The sequence below is a fragment of the Orussus abietinus genome, unplaced genomic scaffold (assembly GCF_000612105.2).
Source record: "Orussus abietinus isolate OABI.00-Male unplaced genomic scaffold, Oabi_2.0 scaffold1049, whole genome shotgun sequence".
NCBI lineage: Eukaryota > Metazoa > Arthropoda > Insecta > Hymenoptera > Orussidae > Orussus > Orussus abietinus.
The window spans coordinates 1-10,610 of record NW_019395977.1 but is presented as its reverse complement, the minus strand read 5'-3'; the positions used below and the strand labels follow the sequence as shown (position 1 = coordinate 10,610).

Sequence of the window (10,610 nt, the reverse complement as noted above, 5' to 3'; positions counted from 1 at the left end):
GCAAGTTCCGGAGCGTCACTCGGCGCCGCCATCTTGGATCGCGCCTCTGCCCAGAAATTCTTCCCCTTCCCTTTTTAACCGATATCACTCACAATGGACGTTAATACCCCACCTCGGAAACGTTTTGCTGCATTATCTACAAGCGCTCAATAATCCTGGACACAATTTTCCCGTTTTAAGATCACTTTCGACATCTCGAATGCCTCGAAGGGGATCGCTTGAAACGCTCGCACTTGAGTATCGAGTGCGCTTTGCGTGCGAGTGCAGAAAGTGCACACACGGGGGAGCATTGAAATATTCCTGGCTTTTGTAAGCCAGTCTTAAAGAATATGCATTTAGCGAGCACCTGTTCCTTTGCTCGAGGAATTCATTTCAACGTCCCCAGAAGGCGAGTTTGCAGATCCAAGATGGCGGCCAGGGAGTTTCCCGCAAGATGAGTTGTTTTTCAACCTCGCTCCTCGCGAGCTAATTAATAACGACTTTTTCAATAAAATGCGCTCGAAAGCTGCTGCAAATATATAGTAAAGTAAATAATTAAAAAAAAAAAGGTAAATGACTCTTAAAAAAGTGGAACAAATTTACATACGGTTAGTACATAAGGTTGTAGTGAAATTACAAATTTGATGTCTTAATACCGAATTGGTATACGTTTACTATGACATTCTAAATGAATTTATAATTTTATAACATCACGTTTGGTTACAATGGAAGTGTAGGTTAAAGAAATGGAAATTTCCAGCTCGACGTAAAATTTACAGCTTACGCAACGATTACGCATCCGATTCTCTCCTTAACCCCGAAATGCCAAGAATCGTGGTCGGCTGTATCAATGGCTCCGACTTTCTACCACGGGCTTTCCTCTAGGTGTTTTTTTTTTGCAAGTACTCGTCGGTAAATCGCGCCAGTGAAATTCCCGCATGCCGCCTACGTAATGTGCGAGGCGGTCGTTTACAGCAACCCGACGAGAAATATCCTTTACACGCGCCGCAAATTAGACTCGCAATGAGAATTGTCAAAAAGCAACGTCGCTAGTGTCTCCCGAGTTTTTTATTTTCATATTTTCAAAGCAACCCGTAAAGTAGACTCTAAGATATCGACGCATGAAATCCCGACAGATGAGATTTCGATAGGATAGTTTAGGTCGAGCATGTCTCCGTGTCTTATACGAAACTTTTCAAAGGAACCCGTAAAATCGGCAATAAAATATGCGAGAGAGACCGAGATAGGTTAGGTTGGCTCACCTATGTCTCCCTCATTTCCTGGTTTCACCATTTTAAGGTGAAGTGAAACACGTCGAGGAACTTGATCGACGTCGATAAAGAAGATTTTTCTAAATGCCTACGTTGCTGACGTTCGTTTTTATATCGACAGCTATACCGAATTATATTGGGTATTCTACCAAATGGCATACTCCGCCTGTCGTTTTCGTACAATAAATATCAAGAAATCGAAATATAACTCCAGAAATCCTCTGGATTCATGCTTTCTGGGGCCCTAATTGACTGCAGAGGGACCCNGCTAATGCCATCTAGCGGTGGAAGTCATCGTCCCCACTTGGTGGTGAACGCCGTTAACGTTAAATAGAAAGGATTTATAAAAATTTCATAACTCGATCATCAATCGCGTGGAAATATTGTCTCAAGTCGAAATTAATTTGCGGAATGACGAGTGTCGCTTTTCAGAGGAAACGCAGTCCGAAAGCGCCGTTGAAGTTTTCATCTGGGAGAGGTAAAAATGCAATCTCGTGAAAGTAATTAATTTACCTCGAGGTAACCAACCGGACCATTAAAGGGGTAATCTCCCAGGCGCCGTTCCTCGTCCAAGAATTTTCCAGCTTTTCCATTGACCGGAGGACAGAAGAGGCCGTAGTTGAAGCTCTCCTTCAACTCCTGAAAAATCGGAGTAATATTATAAGCCATGAACCGTGTCTATTCCTTTTATTTTCTTTTATTCTACTCCGAAAGTCGGCGCCAAACGGAAACGGCGCTCGGTTTAATTTTCTTAAGATGAATTTCTAAGGATCTTCGTTCATCTTTTTTATTTTTGCAGAATTACTTCCGCGATTCGTTGACCCGACTTTCATTTCGAGATTAATTGTAGCAGGTGATACTAACAGTCAGGGTTGTTAAAAAATGACGATTTCATTTTTTAAAAATCGTCATTTTAATCAGTTCAACCCTGCTAACTTACACATCCAGTACACGGTAATCAACATGCAATCTAAATTAATTTCGCTACGAGCTAGGAATAATTTACAGGTGAAAATAATATACGAGACTCCTCTTCGTCCAGGGGTTAAGGCAAGGTCCGGAAGATGACAATGATCGATGTTAAAGATCACTTCAGAAATAGCCAGCTGGACCTAATGGCGTTCTAATGGTACTCGAGCCGACACATTTAGTACTTACAGGTAACAAAATTAATTCCTTACCGTCCTGAAAAATCAATTGCTATCTCACAAGTCTTAAGAAAAATTCACGAGAACCTCCCCTCGTTCACACAATTTTTGTAAATTCTTTCTCGCGGATTAATGTAATTAAATCTCTATTTATTAATATTTTCACCTGGAAGGTGTAAAAATGGCGGATATAAATCCATTACAATCCATTAAATCCGGACGGAAAAATCAGAATAAAATTTCACCGCGCATGCTTTGTCAGTCTTGTCATTGTAAATTGATAAAATATGATAAATAAGGCTTGGTAATTTTTTTATGCAGTTGGAAATAATTTATAGACGAGGCTGAGTGTTGGTCAGCCAGGACGTGGGGGACAATGATCTATATTTAGGATCGTTTAAGGATTCACCAGGTGGGATCCAGAATTCAGGACCTCCTAGAGTCCCTTTCCGGTCTTTAAAGTGACGTTAAACTATATTCGCCCTGAGGATGCACCTTTTTCTCGGCTTTTTTCGGAATTATTTACGAGCTTCGAGCTCGCGAGGGGTTCGCATAAATAAGTTCGGCGTTGATTTAAGGCGGCCCTCTTCTCGGCTAATGCTGGATTCAATAAATAATAAATTGAAGGCGAACACGCGAGGCTATCGGACCACACACCGATGAAAAAGAAAGTGCGTGCCAAATCGCGTCAAATATAATTGATAAAATCGCACGCCAAGGAGCGTGGGAAAAAGAAGGGGTACGAAAATCAATTATTTCATGAAAATTGGATTTTTTTGTCACGAGAAATTTCGATGGACTTTTTACAAAGAATAGGTGCGAAGCCCAAAATCAATTATTTTCTCAAATCCGTTTTTTTGCGAGGTGTTAATAATATTTAAAAAAAAATGGACCTCGTCGAAACTCAATTACTTTATATAAATCAGATTTTTTTTTGTTCACAAGAAGCCCCAGTGCATTATTTTAGAAAGTGGCAGGATGGAAATCAATTATTTAGAAATAAAAATCCAATTTTTTAGAGAAGCTTTAACGCACTCTATAATAAGAAAGACGTGCCACGGGAAAATGGAAAATTTCATGAAAATCTAAATTTCCGGCGTGTCGCTGAAATTATGAGTAAGTCTCTATGTCGGGTATTCTCTATCTTTTCCATCTGGATTTCACGTGGAAAATGTTTAACGTGTAATTTAACACTTTTTGGATTATTTTTCAGAGTGGTTTACTCGGTACGGTGATTACAGGGATGAAGCTCGAAGGGTAAGTGTTTTAAAAACGATTTTCTCGACTTGCGAGCAATTGCGGTAAATGTATGTGCGAGGTGGGCTTTTCAATGAAACACCCCAAGTGAAATTCGACTTTTTCTCTCTTTTCTCGTCCCTTTCTGCCTCGCTCGGCCTCGTTTCTCTCTCTCTTTCCCTCTCTCGAGGGAATTCTCAGCGCTGGGAAATAATATACTCCGACTTCTCCCCGGGTGGGGACGAAAATTGCAACTTATCGCATCGCAATTTGCAAATTTCATCGTGACCGCCTGCAGCTCGTCCCGCACGTCTCTGAGATGACTTTCCCTTTCGCATAGATTGAAAATAAATCGGTTAAATAAATAATTAAGAATGACCAATTAATGATCCGAAGTATAGGTTACATCGCATAGTTTGAAAATAATCATCATCAACCAGTGGTAAATATTCCATTTTCATTTAAGGTGAAGTGAAACACCCTTCAAATCGTGTCAAAGTTTCGGACAGTTTGGTCTAATACCCTTACAAAAAAGTGTTGTATTAGAATCGACTGATTTGAAGGATGTTTCACTTCACCTTAATGCTAATGTATGTTTTTTTTTTTCAATTAAGAAACATTAATCGTAAACATCAAAAGTAGATATACAAGGGTAACGCATCGCCGGGTAAGATCGGAAAGTGAGGTTAGGTCGATAGCGGAACGGTAACTCCTTGGGACAACGGCATAATAAAGGAAGACACGGTAGCCGGCAGTGGGCGCATAAATGCACCGCGAGGGCGATCGGGTACTATCGGGCGCGATCGGGTCCTATCGGGCTAGATCGCATCCGATCGTATTCCATCGGCGGATGCGCTCGAGCGTGCTCGGCCTTTCTAACGGTGCTCGGAGCGAGAAGGGCTGCCGAGATCGACGATCCCCGTATAATAGTGGGGATGGGACGTAGACACGACGACGCCGGCGTGCTTATTTGTTCCAGCCTCCGAGAGGGGACGAGGATCATTCATTCGGGACAAGGAGGGTAAAACTTTATCGAGTTTGTATACGAGGAATGTCATCGACGAGGCGGTTGACGAGAGGGCGATCCGAGTATGTATTTTGAGATTTATTTGTATCGAGAGGGGAAACTATGAGATTTTGTTTTAAGGTGAAGTGAAACACGTCGAGGAACTTGATCGACGTCGATAAAGAAGATTTTTCTAAATGCCTACGTTGCCGACTTTCGTTTTTATATCGACAGCTGGGTCGAATTATATTGGGTATTGTACCAAATGGCACAATCCACCTGCCGTTTTCGTATAATAATTATAAAGAAATCGAAGTAAAACTCCAGAAATCCTCCGGATTCATGCTTTCTGGGGCCCTAATTGACTGCAGAGGGACCCCCTGCGCCATCTGTGATTTCCAGGTCAATTANGAGATGACTTTCCCTTTCGCATAGATTGAAAATAAATCGGTTAAATAAATAATTAAGAATGACCAATTAATGATCCGAAGTATAGGTTACATCGCATAGTTTCTCATATTAGAGCCTTCGATAATTGTATATTGATCGAAATATGAGAGCTCGACGCCATTTTGGTTCTGGTCTGGACTGAGTTAAAAAATTTTTTGGAAAAATCCAAATTTTCAATGTGTCAGGACAATTCTTAGATGATCAGAAGTGACGTGTCAAAGTTTCGGACAGTTTGGTCTAATACCCTTAAAAAAAAGTGTTGTATTCGAATCGACTGATTTGAAGGGGGTTTCACTTCACCTTAAGGGTCGTTTCGGATAGCTACGCAGACGGTCCCGTGACTTTATCTACCTCGTGAAGTGAAGAATGTCATCGACGAGGTGCCCGATGAGAGGGATGAGGGGGTGACGAATGTCATTGATGGGTGGAAAACTACGGAATGAGCGACCATGTAGAACGTTTCTTTCCTTTCTACGAGTCGAATCCCTGACCTCGGGCACCGTTTAGGGGTTTTGCGACATTCGACCGTATCCGACTCTAAAGATATCCTGCGACGTCCCTCCGTTTCCTCTGAAATGGCCTCTCCTTTTTTTCTCGACCCCAATGGTCGTCTCTTTAGAACCATTCCGAGGCTAAAATAGCTCGTCGCGATGTCAATGCGACGCTATGAAGAAGGTGATCTTGTGTCTCCGCCATTGAGGCCATACCGTCTCCTCCGACCTCGAGATGAGTCTGGAGGACAGCCTCGAAAGGGTTGACACGTAAGGGCGCAAACATAACCTAAGATTCTGGGAGGTTCGTCATTTTATGAGTTTCACTTTTTCCTTCATTGGGCGAATAATTTACCGTCTAGGAGGAATTAATTACTTGCGGTAATCTAATTGTAATTATTTCCTGCAAAAAAATCTCTTGGCTCCAGTAAAATTGATATTCCTTGTAAGAATCGTCAGGAGTGCAAGTAATGATTAACGATGTTTAAGGTGAAGTGAAACACGTCGAGGAACTTGATCGACGTCGATAAAGAAGATTTTTCTAAATGCCTACGTTGCCGACGTTCGTTTTTATANGAGGATTTCTGGAGTTTTACTTCGATTTCTTGATATTTATTGTACGAAAACGACAGGTGTAGTATGCCATTTGGTACAATATTCAATATAATTCGACACAGCTGTCGATATAAAAACGAACGTCGGCAACGTAGGCATTTAGAAAAATCTTTATCGACGTTGATCAAGTTAATCGACGTGTTTCACTTCACCTTAAGGACTAATCGGGAATAGTTAGGCATAAAATTGGAAATCTTATACGACAAAATCGTCACGCCCGAATTGAATGCGTGTTCCTTTTTATTAAGGGACAGATTGCATCCGAAAAGAAAAGTTGTTCGGAAAACCTTCCCCGGGTTGACGATCGGCCGGCGATCCACGGCAATCCTAATGAAGCCTCTCGAGGGAACCGACCGAACCAGGAAGTCGTCTGGTTTCCAAGGTGAGTCTCCTCTCTTTCTCTCTCCGTCCCTACACGCCGCCCTCCTCCTCTCTCCATCTATCTCGCTGTCCCCGAGTCTCTTTCTCTTTCTCTCTCTCCCGTTCTAGCTCTCGAAGATCGAGGACGTTCGATCGGTGGCAGCGAATCGCAGGCCAAGTCGGAGTCAACGTACCCTGCTGAGGTCCTGGGGACTTCGGGTCGACGGGTTCCAAGGTCCTCAACGAATTCCCGATCCTGAGCTCGGGCGATTTAACCCTAGATAACTAACCTCAAAAATTAACCAAACCATTTACTCGTAACGTAACCACATAGTTATCCAGGGTTAATAACCAGCTGAACATCCAAGTAAAAGCATGTAGGGTATGAGAATTGAGGATCCTTCGATGAGAGGTAAGGACCGAAAGACCTAAATACCACCTGAAGAAGATGTGTGAGACGATCCTTTACGTAATTCAATTCTAAGGTAGATATCAAAGCATGAAGAGGTCTCGAATCCTTCGGGGATGGGTAATATGATCTAGAATATGAAAATTCAGTATCCTTCGTCAAAGAACCTTAATCATGATTTGTAGAGAGTCCAGGAGCTGAACGTTCCAAGTAAAAGCATGTAGGATGATTGAGAATCCTTCGATGAGAGGTAAGGACCGAAAGACCTAAATACCACATGGAGAAGATGTGTGAGACGATCATTTACGTAATTCAATTCTAAGGTAGATATCGAAGCATGAAGAGGTCTCGAATCCTTCGGGGATGGGTAATACAGGTAATACAACACATACACCTGTATGATCTAGAATATGAAAATTCAGTATCCTTCGTCAAAGAACCTTAATCATCATTTGTAGAGGGTCCAGGAGCTGAACATCCAAGTCCTTCGAATAATGATGAATCTCATCGGAAGGTAGAAGATAGAATCGTCAAGATCCAAGTTCTCAAAAAATTGAAGGTCTCGTTATTAGATCCAAGAGGGCCTCGATATGAAAATGAAGGTCCCTCTTGAAGGTTTCCTGAATTCTCAAATTGAACTATCGCATCTGCCATTGTATAAGGCCTTATGTCAAAGAATAACCTAACTATCATTCGTGGAGGGTCCAGGAGCTGAACATCCAAGTCCTTCGAGTAACGACGAACCTCATTGGAACGTAGAAGATTGAATCGTCATGTTCCAAATTGTGAAAAAATTGGAGGTCTCATCTTGAAGTCCAGGAGGACCTCGATACAAGGGTGAAGGGTCCCTCTTGCTGGTTTCCTGGATTTTTGTGTCGAACGATCGCCGCTTCTCGTTGGGTAAGGTCATGCTCCGGCTCTATGGTCCATGGCTAGGTGCAAGGTCAAGGCCACTCACCGACTTCTTCCGGCTGGTAGTTCTTGATGACCTCAGCCAGGTCCATGTTGCCGGCGATGACGGCCACCTGGTAGGGCGTCTGGTTGGCGTAGTTCAGGGCGTCCTTCTGGGCGCCCCTGAAGAGCAGCTGGCGTATGCACGAGGAGTCGGTGTTGTTCACCGCGCACACGTGGAGAGGAGTGTTCCCTGACGCGTTCCTGGCGTTCATGTCGGCCCCGTAGAACAACAGGTGGTCCAGATGCTGGACCAGGTTGTTGCGGCAAGCCTTGGAACATATCGCGGTTCAAGATTAATTGGCGTCTTCGCCAAGACCCGCCATCTTCCTACGTCTACTCCATCAACGTCATTTGATAGAAAATGAAAATCAACGTCACTTGGTCAACTTTAAGGATGATTTATCAAGTGTAACTCCTGGCACGGTAAAGTTTGAAACAATTCGGTGCACCCAGTTCGGAAACAAATTTCATAAGCTAGAACTCTGACCACTTTCGGATCGCCTTAATATCTAATTATTCTCTGTTACTCTCTTTAACGTGAGAGTTTCACATCCAAATGGTGATTTGTTATTACATTATTTCTAGGCTTGGAAAAATATTTCAAAGAAAGGTTTTCCGTGTTTACGACACTTCTTCGTTCCCAACAAACCTGATGAACTTCCTGCCATCCTTGCAGATCTTGGGCCCCGATCGTTGCGTGGTCGTGCAAAAGCGTCTCGCAGAGCATCGGATCCGTCTTGTAGATGACGCTGTAATACAATGGCGTCAAGCCTTTGGTGTCCTTGTAATTTGGACTGGCACCCAGCTCCAAAAGAGTCTTGACAGCCTCCAGGCTGTTCCTTTCCACTGCCCGATGCATCGCCGTCAATCCTTCCTTCGTTCGGTAATCCAACAAGGCGCCGCCATTTACCAATGCAATTATCACCTTCGCCGGCTTCTTCAGCGTCGTCGCCAGGGTCAACGGCGTCTCTGTTGAAAACAACGCCAATAAGAAATCGCAGTATAATTTCCCCGAGAAAGAAAGATTTCTTTCGAGGAAATTATTTCTTCCAATGAAGTGAAAAAGAAACTGTGGCACGAAATCAAAGAAACATGGTCTTCGCTACAAAAACCCAGAATGTTTAATTGCCCGATGCATTGCATCGAACGAATATTTCATACCTTAAAATAATAAAGTATTAAATCGAGGCTGTTTCATTTCTTTAACTCCATTGAAAGAAATAATTTCCTGGAAAAAAAAAGGATGTCTTTTAGTCGAAGACTCTTCGGTCCAATGAAATATCTTTTCATACCTAAGAGATCGTTTCTCTCGATAGTTTGAATAAAATATTCAAAGGTATTTGTTGTAATTAACCACGTTACAGCTTCAGTGAAATTAGTACATAATAATTAGGGCATAAACGAACGAAAAGGATATGTATTATTTTAAGTAATTGCATGGTCTTTCATTTGATCCAAATAAGCGTTAAGAGACATTTTTTTTTCTGTGCATATCATTTTAAACCTACCGCCCGTCTCTTGACAATGGAAGTTCGGATCGAGACCCTTGCTGCACATGTTGGCGATTTTCTCGACTTGACTATTCGCAACATAATCCAAAAGTTTCCGCAACTTCGTCCTGGTGTGCATCGCCTTGAGCTGCTTCTCGTCCAGATGCAGCATCTTGTAAACGCGCCTCTTGTACTTTAGCTGGAGAGAAATTGAATTATTAATAGTTAATAATAATAGTTTAGACACGCGTCTTGTAAGCTCGCATCTTGAGATAAAAATCGCGTTTAAATGGTCGATTCTTTAGAGACACGGAATGTTGTACTAGGCGGAAAAAATCGGCTTTAAATTATCGACGGTAATTTTGGTACGCCGAGTCGTAGGTTTTCGAGTCGCTCGGCTAAACAAAATTATTGGAGTAATTTACAATCTCTGAACATGCGATAAATAAATTGTTACAATCGAGGGTACAGCTATGACGGTAAATGGCGGCGGGTTCGAATGGCTATGAATACATTTCGCGAACTGATTTACTGCAGCCATTGGGAATTCTCAGTTACACTGCGTGCAACTGCATAATGTACTCGCCGTACCGCAAAGATCATCGGATACGCGTTTCTTGATTTGTCAGGTCGATCCGATCCACGCGATCGCCATTGAAACTTTTATACGAACTTTGATTAAAAAAAAAAAAAAAAACATGTTACATGTAAAGTTAAATGTAAAGGATTTTTTTTTTTTTAAGTAAAAGAATCCTAAATATCGAAATGAAGTGTAATCCATCGAATTCATTCGAATCTACGCAAAAATCAGAAAGTAAGGTTAGGTTGGCTCATGAATCGCTAGGGATGGAGAATTTTTTTTTTCATACCAAAGAAGGATTACGTGTGAAGTCAACGCTAATGCATGTTCTTTTCAATAAAGGAACATTAATTCCGAACATCAAAAGCAGATCCATAAGGGTAACGCATCCCTAGTGTAAGATCAGAAAGTGAGGTTAGGTGGACGTCGTCGCCGTTGAGCGGTGGATCGATAATTTCCCGTGGCGAGGACATTACGAACAATTTTTATGCGAGAACAGCATTTCATACGAGGTTAAGGTGAAGTGAAACACGTCGAGAAACTTGATCAACGTCGATAAAGAAGATTTTTATAAATGCCTACGTTGCCGACGTTCGTTTTTATATTGACAGCTGGGTCGAA

The 10,610-nt window shown here is 42.2% G+C and overlaps 1 protein-coding gene across 1 annotated transcript; it reads right to left on the bottom strand.

Annotated features, from left to right (window-relative positions):
• Positions 1-7,923: 7,923 nt before the first annotated feature.
• LOC111673859 (SH3 and multiple ankyrin repeat domains protein 3-like) lies at positions 7,924-9,735 on the bottom strand (the record flags this gene model as incomplete). The annotated part of the gene is made up of 3 exons (XM_023433845.1): positions 9,428-9,735; positions 8,569-8,888; positions 7,924-8,188 (listed from the first exon to the last, which is right to left on the bottom strand). Coding segments are annotated over exons 1-3 (739 nt in total), but the record flags the coding sequence as incomplete, so codon positions are not given.
• Positions 9,736-10,610: the final 875 nt, after the last annotated feature.